Here is a 25,104-nt window from a genome sequence, read left to right on the forward strand (position 1 = left end):
CCCAAAGGCTGCTCACAGGCAGGCTGTGGCTGCTTCTCCTCACTGAACATTTTGTGAGCTGTATAAAACCATTTTTATTTTTCTTTTCTTTATTTTTTTTTTCTTTTTTTTTTTTTTTGGTGTTTTTTTTTTTCCTCCTTTTATCATCCAAAAAAGATTGGCAGTAAAAATTACAACATAGAAATGCATCACCATTTACACAAAACCTATTTCTTTGTTGTGGTTGTTGTTGTGTTGAACTCTTCTTATTTTTTTTTCCCCAAACAAAAACCAGAAAAAAAAACAATTCATCTTCAGCAGGTTCAAAGGACAGCAGCTGGAAACAAAACAAAACCCAAACCCAAACCCAAACCAACCAACCAACCAAAAAAAGTGGACCAAGAATCCACCTGATTGCAAAATGAAGAAAAACCCACTGCCTCTGTACAAGCGTGAGCAGAACCATGAAAAAGTTTGTATTGGTTTCAAGTATCCAGTGGTGATGAGCCATCCTGAGGCCATTCTCTCTCACCCATGCTTCTCCTCTGGGCCTGTGGTAACGGAGGAACGACCTTGTTTCCATAGGAAATAGCAGGAACCTGAAGTGAGAAGTGGTGCCAACCTGGAGGAACGTTACCCAGCTTCTTCCATCGCCATCACCGCTGCCTGCTGACTTCTTGGGATGATTTATGTCCCCTCCCCCCCACTCCCCTCTCAACAAAACATTAGGGATAGGGGAAGGAAGAAGGGGGGAAATCCATAAGAAATGATTGATTCCAAGTGAATTTAAAACATCACATTTCAAACGTCCCAGCACACATCAGAAACGTTTCTACGATGCTGACTCTGCCATGTGTCCCCCAAGGCATTGCTTGGGAAAAGGAAAAGTGAGAGATTCACTACGGTGCCACCCTGAACCCGTATCCCACACTCAGTCCTGGCTCTCTTAACTCACAAAGCTGTACAGCTGAGCTCAGCCCTGATGTTGGCTTCCAACAGTCAAGTGACTGATTAATTTCAGTGTCAGTGCACAACAGTGGAAAGCTGCCGGCTGCTGCTTGTTTCAGCAACAGGGTGTCAAAAAAGAAAAGGGGGGAAAAAAACCAACCAAAAAAGGCACTTTTTGGCTGTTTGTGCCTTGAGCTTGGCAAACTGATCTCGTTTGGAGGTTCCCCAGGCACTCCTACAGGTGTCCTCCATTTCTGTTTATATATATATACATAAATTTTAAAGTAAGGCAGAATCCACAAATAAAGGCAAAAAGCAGTGCAGAGAATGTGACAAACGAAAAAGTACAAGGGGTGGAGAGTTGGTTGGCACTGAAGAAGCTTGGAGGATCCAGAGCCAGATAGCACTGATGTGGAAACCAAACCAAAGAGCTGTGCTCACATCAAGCTAGCTGGTTTCCAGCTGCTTGTGAGCAACTCAAAAAGAGGTGGGGAAAAGAAGAAGAAAAGAAAAAAGGCAGCAAGCTGTGCTCAAATCATCCCTAACTGGTTTCCAGTTGTTTGTCAGCAAACCCAAACGAGGTGTGGTACTTGAAAGGTTGCCTGGCCTAGTGAAAAGACAAACAAAGCCAAATTGTTCTTCCCCTGTGTTAAAACTGCACAACAGCGTCCCCAGCTCAATCCAGGAATTGTTTCATCACATCCAACCAATACCAACTTTCTCAGGAATTCCAAAGCGCAAGCGAGTGATTGCAGATCACATGACTGAGACTCCACTTCATTCAATATGTCTCCAAAGCTCAAGAAAATTAATGAGTTAAGCTGCAACACAATCCCATCTTAAAGTGCTTTTTTTTTTCCTTTTGAACTACTCATTAACTTTTCTTAAAAATCCACAGCTCCTAACGATGAGCACTCCCAGACCTCAAGCAAAGTTCCCCTCTCCCTGCCAGACCTCGAGCCAAGCTCCTCTCCCTCTCCCAGATCTCGAGCCAAGCTCCTCTCCCTCTCCCAGACCTCGAGCCAAGCTCCCCTCTCACTGCCAGACCTCGAGCCAAGCTCCCCTCTCCCTGCCAGACCTCGAGCCAAGCTCCCCTCTCCCTGCCAGACCTCGAGCCAAGCTCCTCTCCCTCTCCCAGACCTCGAGCCAAGCTCCTCTCCCTCTCTCAGACCTCGAGCCAAGCTCCCCTCTCTCCCAGAACTCGAGCGTCAAGCTCCCCTCTCCCAGACCTCGAGCCAAGCTCCCCTCTCCCTGCCAGACCTCGAGCCAAGCTCCCCTCTCCCTGCCAGACCTCGAGCCAAGCTCCCCTCTCCCTGCCAGACCTCGAGCCAAGCTCCTCTCTCCCTGCCAGACCTCGAGCCAAGCTCCTCTCTCCCTGCCAGACCTCGAGCCAAGCTCCCCTCTCCCTGCCAGACCTCGAGCCAAGCTCCCCTCTCCCTGCCAGACCTCGAGCCAAGCTCCCCTCTCCCTCCCAGACCTTGAGCCAAGCTTCACTCTCCCCTCCCAGACCTAGAGCAAAACTCTACTCTCCCTCCCAGACCTAGAGCAAAGCTCCCCCCCACCAGACCTAGAGAGCCACGCTCCCCTCTCTCTCCCAGACCGAGAGCCAAGCTCCCCTCTCCAGACCAAGAGAGCAATGCTCCCCTCTCTCTCCCAGACCGAGAGAGCCAAGCTCCCCTCTCTCCCAGACCTAGGGAGCCACGCTCCCCTCTCTCTCCCAGACTGAGAGCCACGCTCCCCTCTCTCTCCCAGACCGAGAGCCACGCTCCCCTCTCTCTCCCAGACCGAGAGAGCCACGCTCCCCTCTCTCTCCCAGACTGAGAGCCACGCATCCCTCTCTCCCAGACCGAGAGAGCCACGCTTCCCTCTCTCTCCCAGACTGAGAGCGCCACGCTTCCCTCTCTCTCCCAGACCGAGAGCCACGCTCCCCTCTCCTCCAGACTGAGAGAGCAATGCTCCCCTCTCCTCCAGACCTAGAGAGCCACGCTCCCCTCTCTCTCCCAGACTGAGAGCCACGCTTCCCTGTCTCCCAGACCGAGAGAGCCACGCTCCCCTCTCCTCCAGACCGAGAGAGCAATGCTCCCATTCCATACCTACAGACCAAAGCTTTGCTTTTCTCACCCTTTAAAATTGTCTGTGGTTTATAGAAGGGCCCTGAAATAGAAGGCCCATCCCAAAGCTCCTTGAGCAACCTGTCCTGTAAGGAACCCCTTTCCTTCCAGACCTATCTTCCTGATCCTTCTCAGAGAGCTTTCCAAATTAGCAGGGAGACATATTAAAAGCGGGAAGTCCTTTGGCAAACCCATCCTTGAACTCATATTTTACAATGAAATGTTCAGTCATCACACATCTTTACAGAAATGTTGAATCTTCCTATGCAATATTAAATCAGCATGATTAAAAAGTTGCCCTCCATACATCAGGACAGTCTGGTGTGTTGGTTTTCTTCTTCTTCTTTCTTTCTTTCTTTTTAATAGTTTTTTTGTTTTGTTTTGTTCTTTTCCTGTATAAAAACCAAAAGAATTTTTTTTTTGTGTGTGGTTTTTTGTTTGTTTGTTTTCTTTTCTTTTTTTTTTTTGCAGCATCACAGAAAAGCAACAGTTTTACATTCACTCATTTAATGTTCACATAAAAATTCAACCACTAGCGTTTGTGTACTTGATTAAAAAAAACAACCAAAAACCAACCAAAAAAACAACCCCAAATCTTCTTTGTTTTTTCCCCGTTGTCTGGAGTCGTCACTGCTGCAAGGTGAAGGTGCAGTTTTCTGGAGCATTTATGGAGCTGCAAGCCTTGGTGGCTTTAAGGAACAAAAAAAAAAGAAAAAAAGGGAAAAAAAAAAAAAAAAGCAAGAAATGCTCTTAGCTGTCAGGGAAACCACCTCTTCCTGCATCACCTCCCAGCCGCTTCTCTTCCAGACTCGAACGGCAGAAGCAACGGGACTCCAGTTTCGGTAGGTACCAGGCGTGAAATGGTTTGAGTGGAGCTGTTCGGAGGTTAGCTTCTAAGGGTCAACATCATCAAGGTCACTTTTAGGCTCACCGATCATCATAGGAGACTCTGAGCCCTTTTGATACACACAAGGGATAGGGGGAGAGAAAGACACAGCAAGTTACTTTTGGAAGGTGCACAACGGAGGAGGGCTAGGAGGATGATGAAGGGACTCTCCCTGTGAGGAGAGGCTGAGAGACCTGGGGCTGTTTAGTCAGGAGAAGACTGAGAGGGGATTTAATTAATGCCTATGAATATCTAAGAGGTGAATGTCAAGAGGGAGGGGACAGGCTCTGCTCACTTGCATCCTGTGATAGGACAAGGGGCAATGGATATAAACTACAGCACAGGAGGTTGCACCTCAACATGAGGAGGAACTTCTTCACTGTGAGGCTCCCAGAGCACTGGAACAGGCTGCCCAGAGTGGTTGTGAAGTCTCCTTCTCTGGAGACTTTCCATACCCATCTGGATGTGTTCCTGTGTGACCTGTGCTGGATTCTCTGGCCCTGCTCTGGCAGGGGGGTTGGACTCCATGATCTCCCGAGGTCACTTTCAACCCCTAACATCCTGTGATTATTGTCCCCACGTTCAGGTGATGGTTGTGACCCGAGCCCCAAGACAAAGATGTCCAACACAACAACGTGACAGAAGACAAATATGGCCTTATTTGACTGTTACCTGCTGCAGATGCCTCTCTCCATTCTCATTGGCTGGACTACTTTCTGACCCATTACTGCTTCCAGACTGATCTTTCTCATTCAGCAAGGCTGTGGCATAGGCCAGCGTGTCCTGAGGCGGAAAGAGTCCAAGAGAATGTCAGGGGCCAAGGTGCCACCTTCATTTCAGAACATTTTTATTACATTATTTTTTTAAATGGATTTTGAAACAGCAGAGCTGCTGTAGTGGGAGAGCTAAGTCACCACAGTAATGGTGAGCTAACTATATATATATAATAACTAACTGGGAAAGAACAGCCCCATGGGACAGTATTGGCTGGGGGCTGAGCTGTTGGAGAGCAGCTCTGGGGAAAAGGACCTGGGAGTCCTGGTGGACAATGGGATGACCATGAGCCAGCAATGTGCCCTTGTGTCCAAGAAGGCCATGGGCATCCTGGGGTGCATTAGAAGGGCTGAGGTTAGTAGGTCTAGAGAGGTTCTCCTGTCCCTCTCCTCTGCCGTGGTACAGCTGCACCTGGAACATTGCGTCCAGTTCTGGGCCCCTCAGTTCAAGAGGGACAGGGAACAGGCTGATAGAGTCCACTACAGAGCCACAAAGATGCAGAAGGGAACATCTCCCTGCTGAGGACTGAGGGAGTTGGGGCTCTTTAGCTTGGAGCAGAGGAGCCTGAGGGGTGACCTCATTCATGTTTGTAAAGATTTGAAGGGCAGTGTTGGGAGGGAGGAGTCAGGCTCTGCTCAGTGATGTCCAGTGACAGGACAAGTGGAAGTGGGTGCAAGCTGGAGCAGGTGAGGTTCCACAGGAACAGAAGGGAAAACTTTTTCACAGTGAGGGTCCTGCAGCAGGCTGCCCAGAGAGGTTGTGGAGTCTCCTTCCCTGGGTGACCTGCCCCGGGTGATCCTGCTCTGGTAGGAAGGATGGACTCAAGGATCTTTTGAGGTCCCTTCCAGGCCCTAACGCTCTGTGATCCTGCGTAATACCATTCTGGTCTTAGTTTTGTTCAGGAACAACCACAGGGTGTGTAAAGACAGAACTGCCTTGAGTGCATTGGAATATGCTAAACCCAAAGATACCAACTGAGAAGGAAAATTAAATGCAAGAGCTGAACACCATCTCCCAAGCCCGGCAGGTACCTGTGCCGAAATCGTGCGCTGGAAGGTCTTTGCAGTTGATGTTTCGTTGGAGATGTTGCTCTGAGGAGCCCAATAATGTTCAGACATCTGCAGGACAAGCCAAGAAAGCCATGAAATTGCCATACAGGTGTAACACCTCATCCACTTGTGATAACGAACTAACAAGTCTTGAATAAGCTTCCGAGATCCTTTGGCAATGAGCTGGAGATCTGGGGCACAGACAAGTCTGCACTTTTAATGCAGCAAGAACAGTCAGAGAGGCTTTTGTCCCTCAGCTGAAAACCAGCCACCAGCTCCCTTTGTCTGGTAACTGTATGTGTGTGCAGGTTACTGGATGACAGCTGAAGTGGTGGATTCAGGACTTACAGGAGCCAGTACAAAGTGAAAATGGGAGCAGCAGGACTCTGCAGATCTGTCAGCTTGTTGTGCTTCAGGGGAAGAGTGGCAACAAGTAGTGGCAGCTGCACTGCAAGCATCCTGCTATTTCTGCTTCCAGTGTTCACTACCCTACTACGTTATGCATCTGACATCTGCCTGCAGCAGCTGGCAGGACAGCAAAGCAGCCTGGAGCTGGGATACTGTCATGTTCTACATGCTGTGCTGGGAGATGGAGTGTGGCTCTGCTTGACCACAGGCAAACCCGAGCCAGGTCTGCTGAGCTTTGTGTTTCTGGAGTGTCCTTGGGTATTTATTTAAGATGTACTGGCCAACCCAGGTTAAGTTTAGAAGGAAGATCAGAAAGTGTAAGTGTGGGAGGAAAGTGATCAGGGGGCTGGAGCAGCTCTCCTATGAGAACAAGCTGAGGGAGGTGGGGTTGTTCAGCCTGGAGAAGAGGAGGCTCTGGGGAGGCCAAACAGCAGCCTGCCAGTACCTGAAGGGGGTTGCAAGAAAGCTGCAGAGAGACTGTTTGCAAAGGCCTGCAGGGATAGGACAAGGGGCAATTGTTTGAAATTAGAAGACTTAGACTGAATATCAGGAACAAGTTCTGCACCATGAGTGTGGTGGAACATTGGAACAGGGAGGTAGTTGAGGCCCCATCCCTGGAGATATTCAAAGTCAGGATTGACAAGCAACCTGATCTAGTGGAGGATATCCCTGCTGACTGCAGAGGGGGTTGGAGTAGATGACCTTTGGAGGTCCCTTCCAAACCACACCATTCTATGACTCTGTGAAGAAGCTGTATCTGTCCATGGCTATAGTTTGTGCAAGGCTGTGATGCCTCTGCAAGGAACCCACCCTTGCATCACCACACAGGCAAAGGAAAATGGCTTTTTAAAGAAAGTGAAGCCTTCCAACACAAGCACAGTGATGCTGAAAGCTTCCAACATGGCAAGGAATAATCCCTTTGACCATTCTCACTTGGTTTTATTCGCTGTACAGGCACCCATGCCTGAAATATGTGAAGGCCTACTGAAGCTCTTGCATGCATCAGATTTAGCTGCACCCAAGCTGCCCTTGTAGCAAATGAAGTAGCTTGCGTTCAGTCTTTACAGTCATCTCAGACAGCCACAGAGAGACACAAATAGATTCCACAATTCCCACTGCAGACAATCTGACTGTTTCTCCATAAAACTACAGCCAAATTACCTTTTTCTGCAGCCACTGCACAGCCCAACTCCAGTGGTGGGAATTCTCCTTGAAATAATCTTTTGCAGTAGAACACCTGGGAAAGGGAAATCAGATTTGTTAGACATAAAGAAGGCATTCTGGAAAAAAAATAATCAAAAAAAGATTCAGAGACTTCCCCCTCTTTGCACTGCAGTGCTCTGTAGCACTGTTACCACTTCAGACTTGAAACTGCACAGTCCTGCTACAGCTGATTTAGCAGGACCGGTAATGTCTAGTAATTTTTACACCAAGTAGTGTACTACACAGATTCACACATTGCAGAACTATTGGGATATAGTCTAAGCAAAGAGTATTATTTGTATTTATTATTGTATTATTCAAAAAATCTGGGATAGTTTAGAATCACAGAATTGTTAGGGTTGGAAGGGACCTCAAGGATCATCTAGTTCCAACCGCCCCTGACATGGGCAGGAACACCTCACACTAGAGAAGGCTGCCCACAGCCACTGTCAGCCTGGCCTTAAAAACCTTCAGGGATGAGGCTTCCACCACCTCCCTGGGCAACCTGTTCCAGTGTCTCACCACCCTCATGGGGAAGAACTTCCTAACATCCAATCTGAATTTACCCATTTCTAGTTTTGCTCCATTCCCCCTAGTCCTATCACTACCTGATATCCTAAGAAGTCCCTCCCCAGCTTTCTTGTAGCCCCCTTCAGATACTGGAAGGCCACAAGAAGGTCTCCTGAGAGCCTTCTCTTCTCCAGACTGAACAGCTCCAATTATCTCAATCTGTCTTCACAGGAGAGTTGCTTTGTGTTTATCTCAATGCTGGGTCTCTGCTCTACAATATGTAGCTGAGCTTTGCCTTTATAAACAGCAATTAGCAGCTGTTAGGTGAAAAACCCACCTCAGGATCTAATCAGTGAAGATTCCACCTCAAACTGACACATCAAGACCTTTGAGCATCACTTAGAAAAGATAAAATTGATCCAAAGCAGAAAGAGTAGTGGGCGAGGTAGGGGCAAGGTTAAACTCCAAACCCTGTTACTCACTTCTGAGCCAGAGTAACCAGGAACTTGACACACTGGTAGCAGCGGCTGCTGTCCACGTGGTTGCTGTGGTGCATCAAGGCTGTTGGGAGAAAGAGATTCAAAAGCACTGCTCAGATTTCTGTGTACCAGCCAGTCTGAACCAGCGAAGATGAAGCTAAACTTTTCACTTCGGTGGCAGAATCTATTTGTACAGGTGGCAGCAGAAAGATTTGTGTTAACCACACTGCTGTGTGTTTCTGACTACTTGCACCACTCTACAAGGGGACTGCAGTGAAAATGAGGAATTCTTACAGATGCAGCACTTGAATTTTCATCAGTCCCCTCCCTAATGCAGTTATTCTCCCCCTATAATCCAATGGTTACATCTATCTGAAGGACAAAAAAAAACCCCAACTTGTTTGGAACCCTCTAAATGGACCACATCACCAGCTGCCACCTGGATCAAAATCTGCAAAGCTGGAAGAACCTTTAAAGCTTTTCCACATGAATAAACACAGCAGAACTCAACAGCCATGAAACTCTTCTGCAGGAAGCTTGGGCAACCCCCCAGGCTATTCCTGCTGGGAAGTTCTCTGTACCATGAATTCCCACATCTTTTCACAAAATTCTTTGACTGAGGAGCATGAGAGAAATCTCCATGGAGCTGCTGCAATCAGATTTGCTACTCAGAAGTTGCTCTGCTGATAACAGGCAGCAAAGAAATGCAGTGAAACCCCTCAAGCTGGCAAATAGTTGCTAGAGAAGTGAGACCTGCCAGTTTTTCCTACTGCCCAAGCACAGCAGATGATTCAAATTACAGCAGTGGTGTACTGTAAATTATGCACAAATCTTTTTTTGCCTATTTCCATTCTTGGAGCAAAGCTATAAAGTGTGACAGATAGGTCATGGTCCACATGAAGTGAGACTAAGATGCTGTTCAGTGCTGCTGCAAGGGAACTCCAAAGTAAAGAGCACAAGGTGTCACTCCCCAAACATACAGCAGCTCTTGAAGCCTTCAACAACAACAAAAAATCCAACTGAATAATTGCACCTCTGTTCTGTGGAGGAAAATAGGTCATGTACTGCTCAAGTTACAGAACAGAGCTGGTCCACATGGGACCAATTTACCCAGAAATCAAGCAACCACTTAGCTGTTCTCTTACACTGCTGAATATTAGCTGCTTTTCTGTCAGACACACATGGAAACTACTGAACACAAGAGCACTGAAGTGTAAGAGAGAGATGAAGAACACAGCTAAATATTCCTTCATGCCAAAACAGAATCTTCCAGTGAAAGCCACACCCAAACAGCGGTGAAAGAGGCATTTCCAGCTGCACTAACTCATCAGAGGTGCTCCTCAAATACCATGTGGCTACCCTTGATTCAGGAGAGGTCCCCTTCTGGGACTTCTCTGATCCTTTTGAGTGCTTTAGTCGAGTTCCTGTGTCAAATGGAGGGAGCACGCTTTGTATGAGCAGCAAAAAATGCGAGCCATCTGTCAGAATCTGAAGCTCTCCTGGAGTCAGCAGTGTTAGCAGCCTTCCATGCTGAACCAGTTTCTTTTAATGCTAATTAGGGTTCTGACAAAACAAAAAGGATTGGCAATTTCTGGAGAGATGTAGGAAATGGCTTAATTTTTAAGGTTACAGATTGGTAAGAGCTATTCTATTAATTCAAGGCATCGCTTCCCCTTCCTACATTATGCATACACCCTCATCTGCTTCTTACTTTCAAAAGTCAGCTCTCCTGCCAATCTCTTGGTTAAGGTTCCTTAATATCACTTTTTAAGTATGTATCACAGAATGACTCAGCTTGAAAGGGACCTCATTGATCATCTACTCCAACCTCCCCACCATGGGCAGGGATGCTTCTCAACTACACACTTAGCTGCTCAAGGCATCATCCAACCTGGCCTTGAACTCCCCCAGGCAGGAGGCATCCACAATCTCTCTAGGCTCATTAAGATCACTAGAGGCTCAACAGCCTCCTCCTGAAGAACTTCTTCCTAAGATCCACTCTAACTCTGTTCTCCCTCAACTTCAAACCATTCTCCCTTGTCCTATTGCTAGACACCCTCAGGAAAAGTCCCTCTGCAGCCTTCCTGTAGGATCCCTTCAGCTATTGCAAAGTAAATGCCACTCTTCTCTGGTTTCTCTGACTGCTGTTGTTGGAGATAATTCATTTTTTCCACTTAAACTCCTTTCCAGTTTGCTGCCACTATAATATTCTAATGTTTATTTTGGATTTTCTTCAGAGTGTTTTTTGGGGTAGTGGAGGCTAAATCCAATGTGTTGAGTTATTTTCCCTGAGAAGTAGTTTAGAAGGATTAACACCACCAACACAAGGGTCAGCAGCAGACAGGAGCATTCCCCCATTGGCTTACTTGCCTATTAATCCATTTTCAGTTTCAAAGGCAAATTTGATGCGTTCTACTTGTAACGGATCTTCAATAACCTGTTGGGAAAGTAAAAAAGCTCACTGTAAGAAAGCAGTGTGAGATCACAGGATGTTAGGGGTTGAAAGGGACCTCTGCAGATCCTCAAGTCCAACCCCCCTGCCAGATCAGGACCACACAATATACCCCAGGCTGCACAGGAATGCATCCAGACAAGGCTTGAGAGTCTACAGAGAAGACTCCACAACCTCTCTGGGGAGCCTGTTCCAGTGCTCCGTGACCCTGACAGTAAAGGCCCCATGTTGAGGTGGAACTTCCTGTGTTGAGGTTTACAACCATTGCCCTTGATGTCCCTTCTTCATCTACTCATGGTGCTCGACCTCACCTCTGCACTCAGTGTGCACTGCATCTGCCACACCCCCCCTATCACCAATGTGAAGCCCGTATCTATGCCTGGGAATGACTTTAACCACCTCAACACGAAGAACAAGTCAGGCTTGGGAAGTTTCATGCATCATGGATTATCAAGACAGCAATTTAAAAAGTAATAAACCCCCCAAACTGAAAGGATTAAAAGAAGCACAGAATCTATCTGGGTTTGAAGAGACCTCCAAGATCATCCAGTCCAACCTTCAACCCAGCACTAGGTGGGTGTGGAAATTGCCAGTGCAGCCCTGACTTATCATTACACATCAGTACATAATCTATCCTGCGCAAGTCTTTGCCCTTCACCTACCAGTATCTCATGAAGTAACTGGAATATGTTTTTCAGTTCATGAGGTGGAGCAGTTTCCAGCTGAGTCTGCATGTAAGAAACAAAGTTACTCAGCAAAACACAGGGGTGATGCAAAGATTACAAGATAGCTTGACAGAGCTCTGAAAACTTGGTTTTTCAAACAGCAAAAGCCTTAAAATAACCAAACCCAAACCAGTCCAAACCCACCAACAGCCCCCCCCCAGTCCAAGGCACTGCAGATTGCTCATTGCAGTCCCCAGTGAAGTGAACAGAGATTGCTCACTGCACAGAGATTGCTCTGCAGAGCCCAGTGAAGTGAACAGAGATTTTTCATTGCACAGAGGTTGCTCTGCAGAGCCCAGTGAAGTGAAGAGATTGCTCACTGCAGAGAGGTTGCTCTGCAGAGCCCAGTGAACAGAGATTGCTCACTGCACAGAGATTGCTCTGCAGAGCCCAGTGAACAGAGATTGCTCACTGCACAGAGGTTGCTCTGCAGAGCCCAGTGAACAGAGATTGCTCACTGCACAGAGATTGCTCTGCAGAGCCCAGTGAACAGAGATTGCTCACTGCACAGAGGTTGCTCTGCAGAGCCCAGTGAAGTGAACAGATTGCTCACTGCACAGAGATTGCTCTGCAGAGCCCAGTGAACAGAGATTGCTCATGCACAGAGGTTGCTCTGCAGAGCCCAGTGAAGTGAACAGAGATTTTTCATTGCACAGAGGTTGCTCTGCAGAGCCCAGTGAAGTGAACAGAGATTGCTCACTGCACAGAGGTTGCTCTGCAGAGCCCAGTGAAGTGAACAGAGATTGCTCACTGCACAGAGGTTGCTCTGCAGAGCCCAGTGCCATTAGTGTTAATACTTGTGACCAAAGCCTGGAAGAAACACTTGTGCCCAAAGCTGCTGTCCCTACCTTGATGAAGTGCAGCACAGTGAAGGAGAAGTGCTCATTGCAGAAGCAGCAGTACACCACCATCTCGATGAGAGCTGACAGAGAGCCGGTCAGCTCTCGCAGTGCATACATCACCTAATGGAGAGGTGCAAACCACTTCAGGCACAGCCACACCATCTGTGGTAGTTCTAGGCTATGCCTTTTAAAATTTTTCACAGATCTTGAGCAGAAAAGTAGTAAAATGTAAATAAATCACTACTGGGTGTAAAAAGGGAAAAGATAATTCTAAACAAGCCTACTGGAGAGGTATCTACCATAAGACTGGTTGTACCAAAACAATTCCTCTCTTCTCACTTCTTCACTTTCCTCTCACTCTGGAGAGATACTAACTTGCTTCTGCTTGACCTTGGCTGCATTGTTTTGGTATTAACAACCCTTTGGATCCTTTCTCCCTTCTTTTGTACAGGGGGATAGGGGGGAGCAGAAAAGGAGAAGCTTATAGCTTCCCCCAGTCTTTGATCAAGGGGATTCTTGTGCTGCTTGTTAATTGTATATACCTGTAAATATTGTAAATCCTGGATATTTTGTACATACTCATTGCATTCCATTGTAGATTGTAGTTTTGCTTGTAGATACAGCTGTTATTAGATTCCAGCTGGTCTGGTCTGGCAAAGTTAATGTTGGAGGGTGAAATTTCAACCCACCACACCATCCTTTTAAACTAAGTTTGTACCATGTGTGTCTTTTCCAGGAAGGATGCAGATTTTTCTCCCAGCACCTGAGCTGAACCCCTGCTACTCCTAGCACTCCATTCAGTTCCTGCAGCCCACCCCCACTGGTCTGGTCAAACATGATCCATGAAGTCAGAGCCATTCAAGTTGGTGTCTCCAGCTGACACAGCAACTGATGACATGGGCATTTGCAAAGTATCTTCAGTTGCCTTTGCTAGCTTTGTAAACTCTCAAACCAGACCCTTCAGTTTAGGATTATACTAGAACAAGAAAAGGTGAATGAGAAACCAAAGGACCCTTCTTGTTGAGGCTCAACTCACTCCCCAGCTGGCTGCTTGTTACTATTCAGTGTTTTTCATTTCCAAAGAAATAATTTCAGAACAGCTTTTAGCTCAGAGCAGGGTAGAATTTGGAACAGATACCTCCATTAAGTAGGGCTTTCCCTCTGACAGGAACAACAAGGCTTCCACTTCTTCATGGAGCGTCAAAAGCGGACCTGAAGTGGTGATGCTTAGAGGTGGACGCTGCTTAGAGAGACCAGGAGCTATAACAGCAAATACAAAACCAATCCACTCATAAATTAGTTTGCTCTATGCCCCTTGAAGGCACTGCTGCTCATTTGGCACCAAACACTCTCTAAGGACATTCAGCTGGGCTCACTCACAGCTCACACACAGCAGCACTCCAAGTAACAGCGTCTTGCACACTGCGGTGTCATTCACTTCAGTGACAACCTGAGGCGGCCACAGAGAAATGTTCATATTTACTATCACTACTTTGAGCTTCAGTTTCACTTCCAATCACTGCTGCAGGTTCATCATATCAAGGAATCACAGAATTGTCAGGGTTGGAAGGGACCTCAAGGATCATCTAGTTTCAACCCCTCTGACATGGGCAGGAACACCTCACACTAGAGAAGGCTGCCCACAGCCACAGGCAGCCTGGCCTTAAAAACCTCCAGGGATGAGGCTTCCACCACCTCCCTGGGCAACCTGTTCCAGTGTCTCACCACCCTCATGGGGAAGAACTTCTTCCTAACATCCAATCTGAATCTACCCATTTCTAGTTTTGTTCCATTCCCCTTAGTCCTATCCAGAGTGTTTATCAGTCTTCCCCTGCTTCATGTTTTTTTGACTCCAGAAACTTTTAGCCCAAGATGCAAACCAAGTTATTCTTTTTAAAAAAGCCAACTTTAAACTCAGCCTTGGGGAAACTGAATGTCTCAGCTTACTCCTTTATAGTCTTTATTTGAGCATTTCTGCCTCTAGCAGGAAATATCTAGGAAAGGATTTAAGTGTTTGTTATTCAGTAGCACAGCCTAAATATTCCCCTTCAGATTAGCAAGAGGTTTAACGTACCTATGCAAAACACAGACTTATGCTGTGAATCTATTCCAGCACAGCTTGACTCACTCACATGAGGAAGGTTCTCCGGATTCCTCAGTTCAAGAATAGAATAGAATAGAATTAACCAGGTTGGAAAAGACCTTTGAGATCACCAAGTCCAACCTATCACCCAACACCATCTAATCAACTAGACCATGGCACTAAGCGCCCCATCCAGTCTCTTCCTAAACACCTCCAGGGATGGGGACTCCACCACCTCTCTGGGCAGCACATTCCAATGGCCAATCTCTCTTTCTGGGAAGAATTTCTTCCTCAAATCCAGCCTAAACCTGATCTGACCCAGCTTGAGACTGTGTCCTCTTGTTCCAGTGCTGGTTGCCTGGAACAAGAGACCAACCCCCACCTGGCTACAACCTCCCTTCAGGTAGTTGTAGACAGCAAGAAGGTCTCCCCTGAGCCTCCTCTTCTCCAGGCTAAGCAACCCCAGCTCCCTCAGCCTCTCCTCTCAGGGCTGTGCTCCAAGCCCCTCCCCAGCTTTGTTGCCCTTCTCTGAACACATTCCAGCAACTCAACATCTTTCCTAAACTGAGGAGCCCAGAACTGGACACAGGACTCAAGGTGTGGCCTAACTAGTGCTGAGTACAGGGCAGAATGACCTCCCTGCTCCTGCTGGCCACACTATTTCTGATGCAGGCCAGGATACCATTTGCCTTCTTGGCTACCTGGGCACACTGCTGGCTCATGTTTAGCCTACTATCAACCAGTACCCCCAGGTATCTTTCTGCCAGGCCTTTCTCCAGCCACTCTGACCCCAGCCTGTAGCACTGCATGGGGTTGTTGTGGCCAGCATGTAGAACCCAGCACTTAGATGTGTTAAACCTCATGCTGTTTGAGTCTGCCCATCTGTCCAGCCTGGCAAGGTCCCTCTGCAGAGCTCTCCTACCCTCTAACAGATCAACATCTGCCCCCAGCTTGGTGCCATCTCCAAACTTACTGATGATGGACTCAATGCCCTCATCCGGGTCACCAATAAAGATATTAAAGAGGATGGGGCCTAGCACTGATCCCTGGGGGACACCACTGGCTGCCAGCTGGATGTGGCACCATTCACCATCACTCTCTGGGCTCAGCCCTCCAGCCAGTTCCTAACCCAGCACAGAGTGCTGCTGTCCAAGCCACGAGCTGACACCTTGGCTAGGAGTTTGCTTTGGGGGGCGGTATCAAAGGCCTTGCTGAAGTCCAGGTAGACCACATCCACAGCTTTCCTCACATCCACCAGGTGGGTCACCTGATCATAGAAGGAGATCAGGTTGGTCAGGCAGGACCTGCAATTCCTAAATCCATGCTGGCTGGGCCTGATCCCTTGGCCATCCTGTTAAGTGCTGTGTGATTGCACTCAAGATGACCTGTTGCATGATCTTGCCTGGCACTGAAGTCAGACTGACAGGTCTGTAATTCCCTGGCTCATCCAACCGGTCCGGGCACCACGTTGGCCAGCTTCCAGCTGGAGAGCAGCTTGGCCAAAACCAGGTATTTCCGCCCGGGATCGAACCGGGGACCTTTCGCGTGTGAGGCGAACGTGATAACCGCTACACTACGGAAACCCTTGGGAACTGCATGAGAGTCCAGCACAGCATCACAAAGATGCTGAAAGCACTGGAATGTCTCCCTTGTGACCAGAGGCTGAGGGAGCTGGGGCTCTTTAGCTTGGAGCAGAGAAGGAACCTGTGGGGTGACCTCATTCATGTTTGTAAAGATATGCAGGGCAGTACTGGGAGGATGGAGCCAGGCTCTGCTCTGTGATGTCCAATAATAGGACAAGGGGCAGTGGGTGCAAGCTGGAGCAGAGGAGGTTCCAGAGGAACAGAAGGAAAACTTTTTCACTGTGAGGGTGGCAGAGCCCTGGAACAGGCTGCCCAGAGAGGTTGTGGAGTCTCTGTCCCTGAGACATTCAAAACCAGTCTGGATGTGTTCCTGTGTGACCTGCCTTGGGGGATCCTGCAGGGGAGGGGAGTTGGACTGGATAGTCTTTTGAGGTCCCTTCCAACCCCTAACATTCTGTGATTCCGTGAAAGAGCTTCTAGGCATATGGGAGAGGGGGGAGGGCACAGTAGTGTTAGCACCAGGATTTCCCTCTCCCCTACCTTGAGTGTCACTAACACTGTTTGCCACAGCCTCTTGGCATACATATTGCAAAATGAAAACTCATCAACTGTATGCTAACCATCACTGCCTCACATTCCAAGCTACTGCATTGTCAGAGGACTACTCCCAGGCAGAGGAACTGAAATGCAGAGTCACCAAAAGGCAAAGCTGCAATTCTTACCAACATTTCTTTGTGAGGAGACGTCAGAGTGCAAAACAAGTAGTGCTACAGTGTTGTGAAGGTATCCAAACTCTCGTGCTTGTGCTGAACTCCACCTCCGGTTCTGCTTGAGCCAAAGGAGACACTGAATTAACTTTGGGCTGGTTGATTCAGTCAACTTCTTTTCAGTCAACACAAAGCAGTCCATCACCATGTCGTAACACTTTGAAGGTGGTGAAAATTTCATTGTCATCGGAACCACGATACACTTCTGCCCAAACAGCTGTTTCCATGCTCACTACACAGCGGCAGACTAAGACTCGTGTGAAGTTCACAGAATAACCCAAGGATTAGTCTGTGAAGAGTACTGGTCCGTAATTTAAGCAAGAAAAAAGCCCCATGGGGACGGACAAACTACAGCACAAGCCATGCTACATGAACTTCACCTGATTGCTCTGCCGGTTGGGGCCAAGGAGAAAGTTGATCATGTGCCTCAAAGCAGAGTGTCTCAGAAGAAGACTGCTAGCCCTTATACCCTGCTGTTGAGACAACAATTAACAAGTTAAAGTGCTGTACAGCTAGAGAATTGATGTCCTAGGGAACAAAATGTAAAATGCAGAGGCTAAACACTGCAATTTTCAATCTGAAAAACCCAAACGAAATCATCAGGCAGATTTGTGAGGCAGAGCACTAAGAAGCTGTCTCATTGTGTAGAGCACGCGACGGAAACCAGACCAGAATCAGCATGTGCAAAATAAGTGTCATACCTATTTCAATAAAGAGAGAAGAGGGGAGGGGGAAGGTAAAAAGGCAGAGGGGAGGGGAGGGAGGAGGTAAAAAGGCAAAGGGGAGGGGAGGGGGAAGGTAAAAAGGCAGAGGGGAGGGGAGGGGGAAGGTAAAAAGGCAGAGGGGAGGGGAGGGGGAAGGTAAAAAGGCAGAGGGGAGGGGGAAGGTAAAAAGGCAGAGGGGAGGGGAGGGGGAAGGTAAAAAGGCAGAGGGGAGGGGAGGGGGAAGGTAAAAAGGCAGAGGGGAGGGGAGGGGGAAGGTAAAAAGGCAGAGGGGAGGGGAGGGGGAAGGTAAAAAGGCAAAAATAGAGGGATAATGGGAAGAGAGAGAAAGCATCCCAGAGGAACAGCCCAGTCCAGTCCCATCAAGTATTCTGCTTTCCACAGGACAAAAATCCTGCCGTTGGATTTTAAGAACAGCCAAGAACATCGCCCCAAAACCTAGCCCCCCCCCAAATTTAGCCACAGTCATTTGGTGTACTTCACATTTGTGTGTGCTGTTATCCCGAATTCAGTGTTCACAGCCATTTACTTAGCAAAAAAGGGAATTAAAAAAAGGAAGAAAACCACTTCTAACAAAAGTTCTGGAAGAGCTCTGAAGGTGGATGGCTTTAGTACTGTCCTTGAACACGAAAAGAACATCAAGCAGCACTGGTTTCTTACCTTCTGTACAAAGTTATTGAATAGCAAAAAGTACTGAGCACAGTTTTTACAGTTTTCAGGTACATCTTTATCCAGCAGAGCAAGTAGCACCTCCAATAATTGGTGTAGACTTTTTAACTGTGGGGAAAAAAAACAATAAATTGACTGTAAAGTTTGCTGCTGCTTAAAAACCAGAAGTGCTTCACATATCAGAGTTCAGGTATGGGTAAAAGAAATAAGTGTGGTCAGATATGCCTGCTAGGATGAACATCAACTGATAAGGCAGGATTGAAGCCTTCTCATTTTTAACTCTTTGGAAGGAATGATGAATAGAGAAAGTTGAGAACAGCACTGAAGATAGAATATTTAGGGTGCTGGTTGATGAGAAGCTCACCATCAGCTGGCAGTGGCCTCATGCAGCCCAGAAGGCAGCCGTGTGCTGGGCTGCAGCAAAAGGAGTGTGGCCAGCAGGGCAAGAGAAGGGATTCTGCCCACTGATTCTGCTCTGCTGAGACCCCACCTCCAACGCTGTCCAGTTCTGGTGTCCCCAGCACAAGGAGGACACAAAGCCATTGGACAGGCTGAGGGAGCTGAGCTTGTTCAGCCTGGAGAAGAGAAGAATCTGGGGAAACCTTAGATTTGCCTTCCAATAGCTGAAGGAATCCTACAGGAAGGCTGCAGAGAGACTTTTCATCAGGGTATCTTAGATACAGGACAAGGGGGAATGGTTTGAAGCTGAGGGAGAGCAGCTTCAGACTGAATCTTAGGAAGAAGTTCTTCAGTAGGAGGTGGTGAGACTCTGGAATAGGCATCCACAACCTCCCTGGGCAGCCTCTTCCCTGGGGATTTTGAAGGCCAGGCTGGATGAGGCCTTTAGCAACTGAGTCTGGTTGAGAAGCATGCTCAAGACTAGAGCCCTTCACCTGGTCATTTACAAATGACATGGCACTGTCTGCAAGCACATCAAGAGCCATTAGGTAGAGAGAGCCAAGAGGCTCATCAGTGATGAGGTGACACCAACCTTCTCCTGATAAAGCAAGGCACTGTCGAGGGTTTTTTCAAGGATAGTGGCTACAGCAACTCGCACCTCTCTTACGCTGCATTCCAGGAGGAAAGTCCTGGAAGATAAAAGGGGAAGCTGCAAAGAGACCTGGAGTCAAGGTGCACACAAGGCTGCTGTGCTTAAGTGTGGGGCTCATTATTTTTTAAAGGATAACAATCCAGCTATTCCTTGTGTTGTACTTCTGTGCATAAGCTTTAACGTCTTCTCCTGCACTCCTGCTCGTCACTAGCAAGGCCTATAAAATTACTTCATACTTATTCCTTCAAAACTAAAATCTGTCCTAGGATCCTGCCTTTTAGGGTGACTCTGAAGATGAAACTTCTCCTATACTGACACACCTCTAAGTGTGCCAGACCTCCAATAATTGGTTGCTTTCAAAACACAGAGGATTTGTAGCTTGGTGTGAAAAATTCTTTCCATTTTTATCTATGACTGTTGTCAAGTGTTTAATTTATTTCATCCCAAACACTTTCACTGTGTTCTCATTCCCACCACTTCCAGGAGTGACTGGTCCCAAACTTAAACCATGTTCCATCTTAGGAAGCTTTATCCACACGAGACAACACCCCCAAGACAGAATTACCACAACTTACTTCACGAGCTCCCGGCCCTCTGGCCCGACGAAATATTCAACTAACCACTGACAAGCATCAATGCTTTTGGAGAGCAGAGCATCTATGGTGGCAATCCATTCTTCTGTGTCAGCCCTTGGGACAAAACAGGCACAAGTGTCAGCATTGAGAGAGAAAACACATCTCCAAAACCTAGGCCATGTTTCCTGTTTGCCAAAGAGATCCAATTTTTGCTTTAACTGAACACACATCAGATGGCTTCTGACAAAAACACTTAGAATCACAGAATTGCAGAATCAGAGAATTGTTAGGGTTGGAAGGGACCTCAAGGATCAGCCAGTTCCAACCCCCCTGCCATGGGCAGGGACACCTCACACTACAGCAGGTTGCTCACAGCCACATCCAGCCTGGCCTGAAAAACCTTCAGGGATGAGGCTTCCACCACCTCCCTGGGCAACCTGTGCCAGAGTCTCACCACCCTCATGGGGAAGAACTTCTTCCTAACATTCAATCTGAATCTACCCATTTCTAGTTTTGCTCCATTTCCCCCAGTCCTATCACTCCCTGACACCCTAAAAAGTCCCTCCCCAGCTTTCTTGTAGCCCCCTTCAGATCCTGGAAGGCCACAAACAATCTCCCTGGAGTCTTCTCTTCTCCAGACTGAACAGCCCTGACTCTCTTAGTCTGTCTCCACAGGACAGGAGCTCCACTCCTCTGCTCATTCTTGTGGCCCTTCTCTGGACAAAATCCAGCACCTCCAGATTCTTCTTGTAACAGGGCCTCCAGAACTGGATGTAGTATTTTGGAACTTGCTGTCTCTAAATCCATTTGAGCCTTTCCATGCCCAGTTCACAATCATTGAAATGACAGCTGGGAGAGGCACCAAAGCATCATGTTATTCCATGAACCTCTTTCCTTTCAGATTAAGAAGTCCGAAGGATGGGATGCCATCCAGAGAGATCTGGACAGGTTGCAGCAGCAGGCTGAGGAGAATCTCATGAGGTTCAATAAGGCAAAGTGTAAGGTCCTGCATCTAGGCTGGGGCAATTCTAGATAGCAATCCAAGCTGGGCAATGAGGTGATAAAAAGCAGCCCTGCACAAAAGGACTTGGGAGTTCTGGTGGATGAAAAACTGCACATGAGCCAACAATGTGAGCTTGAAACCTAGAAGGCCAACAGCATCCTGGGCTGCATCAAAAGCAGCATGGCCAGAGATGGAGAGAGGTGATTCCGCCACTTTGCTCCGGTGAGACCTCATCTGGAGGTGCTGTGTCCAGCTGTGGAGCCCTCAACACAGGAAGGACATGGACCTGATGGAGCAGGTCCAGAGGAGGGCCACAAAAAATCACCAGGGAGCTGGAGCACCTCTGTTACAAGGACAAGTTGAGGGAGCTGGGGGTGTTCATCTTGTAGAAGAGAAGGCTCTAGGGAGACCTGATAGCAGCCTGCCAATACCTGAAGGGGCCTCCAATAGGGTTGCAGAGCGACTTTCCAAAGGCCTACAGTGACAGGATGAGGGGCGATGGTTTGAAATGGGAGAAAAGCAGATTTAGATTGGATGTTAGGAACAAGTTCTGCACAATGAGGGTGGTGGAACACTGCAATAGGCTGCCCAGGGAAACAGTTGAGGTGCAATCCCTGGAGATACTCAACATCAGGCTTGACAAGGCTCTGGGCAACCTGAGAGGATGTCCCTGCTGACTGCAGGGGTGGTTGGACTAGATGACCTTTGGAGGGCCCTTCCAACCCAAACCATTTATGATTCTACTATTTCTTTGTGATGAAATTCCAATGTAAAGCAGAAGTGTGTTGCTGTTTCTGTGACTGTCCATGCTACCTGGAGTATTTGAGGTGCTGTAGGTACAAACAGCATGAAAAGCTGAGGTGATGTGGTGGTGCCCAGAACAAGGCCTTACCTGAGTTTCTTCTTGGTTCGGAGATAGGTTTGGAAGAGGAATTGGACTGCCAGCTGTAAGCTCACCTTTGCCATGCATGGGTAATAAGGATGTTTGACCTTAGTCTGAAAGAAACAGCAGATTCACTTCAGAGCAGAAGGATACCTGCAGCACAAGGGCTGCCTCTCAAACACATCAACAAATATCTTCACTTGGAGAAAAAAAAACCATAAATCAAAGCATGTCTGTGTGCTACAAACAGTCTCCAGTGCTGACTATGCTAAAACAGGAACAAACTTGCTGCAAGGACCTGGGGATTTAATACACTGACTGACTGCTGATCTGCTTATGACTCCATTTAGTAAAACAGCTTTGAAGTGACTACCACTGACTTTTGGATCTTCCACACAGAGAGGAATTTCTGTCCCCCTGCAGCTCAGTTTGTGCAATTGTGTTATTTCATGCATTTCACCATCACACAATGCTCCTCCCACTATTAGAACAAGAGGTTGGAGTCTGTTTTATGACAGATGTTGCTATCAACTTGAGAAATTATTGGAGATACAATCATAGAATTGTCAGGGCTGGGAGGGACCTCAAGGATCATCTAGTTCCAACCCCACTGTAATGGGCAGGGACACCTCACACTGGATCAGGTTAGATCAGATAATGATTTGCTCAGCTGGAAAAGCAAAATCATGCCAACATTTCTCATCCAGTTTTCCTGGTTGTTACCCAAATACCTTCCATGGCCCTTTCTACTCAACATAAGACTGAAGTCTGGTTACTTACAGCATTTAGTGAAGCTAATGACAGGACAAAACTGAAGTAGTCACTGCTGTACACATCTCTGTTCTTCATAAATTTCAAGTTTTCATCTCTCACCATCTGCAAAAGTAAAAGAAAGCCAAAGATGTCAAAGTGTATTTCTCTAAAATGGCATCTTTTATTTAAATATCTTAGTATGGCTCAGGATGGAAGGCACCTCAGAGACCATCTACTCCAACCTCCCCACCATGGGCAGGGACACCTCTTGACTAGACTCAGCTGCTGAAGGCCTTATCCAATCTGGCCTTGAACACCCCCAGGGAGGAGTCATCCACAACCTCCCCAGGCATTCCAGAGTCTCACCACCATCTTACTGAAGAACTTCTTCCTAAGATTCAGTCTAACCCTGCTCTCCCTCAGCTTCAAACCTTTCTCCCTTGTCCTGTCTCTAGACACCCTCATGAAAGTCCCTCTGCAGCCTTCCTGTAGGATCCCTTTAGCTATTGGAAGGCAGCTCAAAGGTACTCCCAAGAGTCTTCTCTTCTCCAGGCTGAGCAACCTCAGCTCCCTGGTGGTGTTAAAGACCAGTGTTAGACCTAATCTGTTCATGCTCTGAGTCATTCCTTCAGCAGAAGGGAAAACACATGTAGGAGACTTAGCAGATCTGTACAAACCCTGTGATTTCCTTCCAAGGATATTACAAAACACAGGGCAACAGATGAGGGACTTAAGTCATTTGGCCATTAAAGGGAAAAGGAAAAAGTTGCTGCTGAGTTCTATTTTTTTATGCTTGCTTTTAATAAAAAAGTCAAGACAACATCTTTCAAACCTGATTGGATTGCTTAGGAAACTCACATGGACAGAGGAAGGAGCCAGGCTGTAATCACAAGCTGCAGCCACACTAACATCATTAAATGCCAAAGCCCTTGGCTTCAAATGAGATTCTGCTGAAAGACTCCATAATTTCAAGCCAAGTTCTGTTTGCTGCAATGGCACAGCCCTGGAGACAAGAATGCCTGAAGTGGCTCTTAGTGCCCTGCTACAGCTACACACAGCCTGCAGTTTGTGGAAGTGATGTGAGCTCTCCTGCATGTGTGCAGCTCTGCAGGGTGCTGTGTTCAGAAGGCCAGATACATGCAAGACTGCATGTTCTCCTGTATGGATCAGAGTTCCAGGCCTGCAGACTTGAGACCTTTCTCTTGTGACAGCTAACCAATACACAGCTTAGAATGATATAATTGTTTTGGTTGGAAAAGGCTTTGAAGATCATCAAGTCCAACTATTCTCTAACTGTCCTGGCTGGGGCTAAACCATGTCCCCTCAGCACCACATCTCTACCTCTTGTAAACATCTCCAGGGATGGGGATTCAACCACCTCCCTAGGGAGCCTGTTCTAGCCTTTGACAGCCCTTTCAGGGAACAAGTCCAACCTAAACCCTCCACTGGTGAGACTTGTGGCCATTTCCTCTCATCCCATCACTTGCTCCTCAGGAGAAGACACCAACCCCCACCTGGCTCCATCCTCCTTGAAAGGAGTTGTAGAGAGTGAGAAGGTCTCCCCACAACCTCCTTTTCTCCAGGCTGTACACCATCACTTCCCTCAGGTTCTACCACCCTCTCACTGCTCTACCAATGCCATCCCACCTCCATTTTCAGTCCTGACTTGCAAAGTTGCCTTCAGATTCCATGTTTTTCCCTTGGAGATCATCTTCAGCATCACAGAAGCTAACAGACATGAACAGAATTCTAGTGAACCAATGAACTTGAGGATGACTCTAATTTTCTGTCATCTTCATTACTCTTGAAGGGCACTTCAAATGAAGCATCTTCTCTCTCCCTGCCTGCGTGCTGACTACTTTTCACATCCCATGGTTGGCTAATTTCCTCCAAGCAAAGAATGCTGGCTCAGCTTTGTGAGAAGGGACAGCCACGCCCCACTGAACAACCTGTTTGTAACCTTATGGCAGAACTATCTTCTGGCTTTGCTTTCAAGAAGGTAATTGCTTCAAGAGCACCTTCAAAGCCACTGTGTTCCTCTTACTAGGTGCTTGAGTTTCTTAGGAGGAGGGCCTAGGTGGCACTTTCTGAGAGCTCTACCTGATAGATGCGCACAGGCATTTTCTCCACAAACAGTCCCTTTTTTTCTCCTTTTCGAACCAGCTTGGTCAGGATGGAGAGGCGGTCACTGTTGGGCCTGTGGGGCCGAGGTGAGGACTGGGGCGAAATCTCTGGTGAAGACGGAGCAGATCTGAAATCACAGCATCACAGGATGTCAGGGGTTGGAAGAGACCTCTGGAGATCTTCCAGTCCAACCCTCCTGCCAGAGCAGGAACAGAGAATCTAGTGCAGGTCACACAGGAACACATCCAGACAGGGCTGGAAAGTCTCCAGAGAAGGAGACTCCACAACCTCTCTGGGCAACCTGCTCCAGTGCTCTGTGACCCTCACAGTGAAGAAGTTCTTCCTCATGCTGAGGTAGAACTTCCTGTGCTGTAGTTTACATCTATTGCCCCTTGTCCTATCACAGGGCACAAGTGAGCAGAAGCTGTCCCTTCCCTCTTGACACCCAGCCCTCAGGTATTTATAGACATTGATTAAATCCCTTCCCAGACTTCTCCTCTCCAGACTATGGATACCATTGGCCTT

The 25,104-nt window shown here is 47.6% G+C and overlaps 2 protein-coding genes and 1 non-coding gene across 5 annotated transcripts in view; all 3 read right to left on the minus strand.

The window, feature by feature from the left end:
• Positions 1–65: 65 nt before the first annotated feature.
• On the minus strand, positions 66–3,374 carry LOC137442255 (filaggrin-2-like). Of its 2 annotated transcripts, XM_068140673.1 has the most exons (3): positions 2,468–3,374; positions 2,157–2,404; positions 66–2,098 (listed from the first exon to the last, which is right to left on the minus strand). In XM_068140673.1, exons 1-3 carry the CDS (start codon positions 3,016–3,018, stop codon positions 1,812–1,814), a joined length of 1,086 nt encoding a protein of 361 aa, XP_067996774.1. In that variant the 5' UTR covers positions 3,019–3,374; the 3' UTR covers positions 66–1,811. The 2 variants fall into 2 exon arrangements, with proteins under 2 accessions (XP_067996774.1, XP_067996775.1); XM_068140674.1 differs by having other exon boundaries at positions 66–2,404.
• Positions 3,375–3,465: 91 nt separating this feature from the next.
• Positions 3,466–25,104, minus strand: part of USP24 (ubiquitin specific peptidase 24) — an 86,183-nt gene continuing 64,544 nt past the window's right edge. For both annotated transcript variants that reach the window (XM_068140671.1, XM_068140670.1), the window contains 17 exons: positions 24,556–24,706; positions 22,483–22,578; positions 21,712–21,815; positions 19,817–19,930; positions 19,182–19,278; positions 18,182–18,298; positions 17,180–17,272; positions 16,755–16,857; positions 13,505–13,626; positions 12,373–12,486; positions 11,462–11,527; positions 10,718–10,784; positions 8,351–8,429; positions 7,317–7,392; positions 5,730–5,816; positions 4,597–4,707; positions 3,466–3,994 (listed from right to left, as the gene is read on the minus strand). In XM_068140671.1, coding sequence (XP_067996772.1) covers positions 3,932–3,994; positions 4,597–4,707; positions 5,730–5,816; positions 7,317–7,392; positions 8,351–8,429; positions 10,718–10,784; positions 11,462–11,527; positions 12,373–12,486; positions 13,505–13,626; positions 16,755–16,857; positions 17,180–17,272; positions 18,182–18,298; positions 19,182–19,278; positions 19,817–19,930; positions 21,712–21,815; positions 22,483–22,578; positions 24,556–24,706 — 1,660 coding nt within the window. In that variant the 3' untranslated portion in view covers positions 3,466–3,931. The remainder of the gene's footprint in view (positions 3,995–4,596; positions 4,708–5,729; positions 5,817–7,316; positions 7,393–8,350; positions 8,430–10,717; positions 10,785–11,461; positions 11,528–12,372; positions 12,487–13,504; positions 13,627–16,754; positions 16,858–17,179; positions 17,273–18,181; positions 18,299–19,181; positions 19,279–19,816; positions 19,931–21,711; positions 21,816–22,482; positions 22,579–24,555; positions 24,707–25,104) is intronic.
• On the minus strand, positions 15,960–16,032 carry TRNAV-CAC (transfer RNA valine (anticodon CAC)). The gene has a single exon. It is a non-coding gene; the product is annotated as a tRNA-Val (tRNA).

Source organism: Melanerpes formicivorus, unplaced genomic scaffold, assembly GCF_026170545.1.
Source record: "Melanerpes formicivorus ecotype bairdi unplaced genomic scaffold, bMelFor1.0.p_v2 SCAF_7, whole genome shotgun sequence".
Taxonomy (NCBI): domain Eukaryota; kingdom Metazoa; phylum Chordata; class Aves; order Piciformes; family Picidae; genus Melanerpes; species Melanerpes formicivorus.

What these genes read in the sequence shown, in the direction of transcription:
- LOC137442255 (XM_068140673.1), bottom strand. Translation starts at nt 3,018, where the DNA reads ATGGAATGGGAGCATTGCTCTCTCGGTCTGGAGGAGAGGGGAGCGTGG. An exon ending in GGGGGGGAGCTTTGCTCTAG is followed by an intron (nt 2,405 to 2,467) that starts GTCTGGGAGGGA and finishes GCTTGGCTCAAG; the next exon opens with GTCTGGGAGGGAGAGGGGAG. An exon ending in AGAGGGGAGCTTGGCTCGAG is followed by an intron (nt 2,099 to 2,156) that starts GTCTGGGAGAGG and finishes GCTTGGCTCGAG; the next exon opens with GTCTGAGAGAGGGAGAGGAG.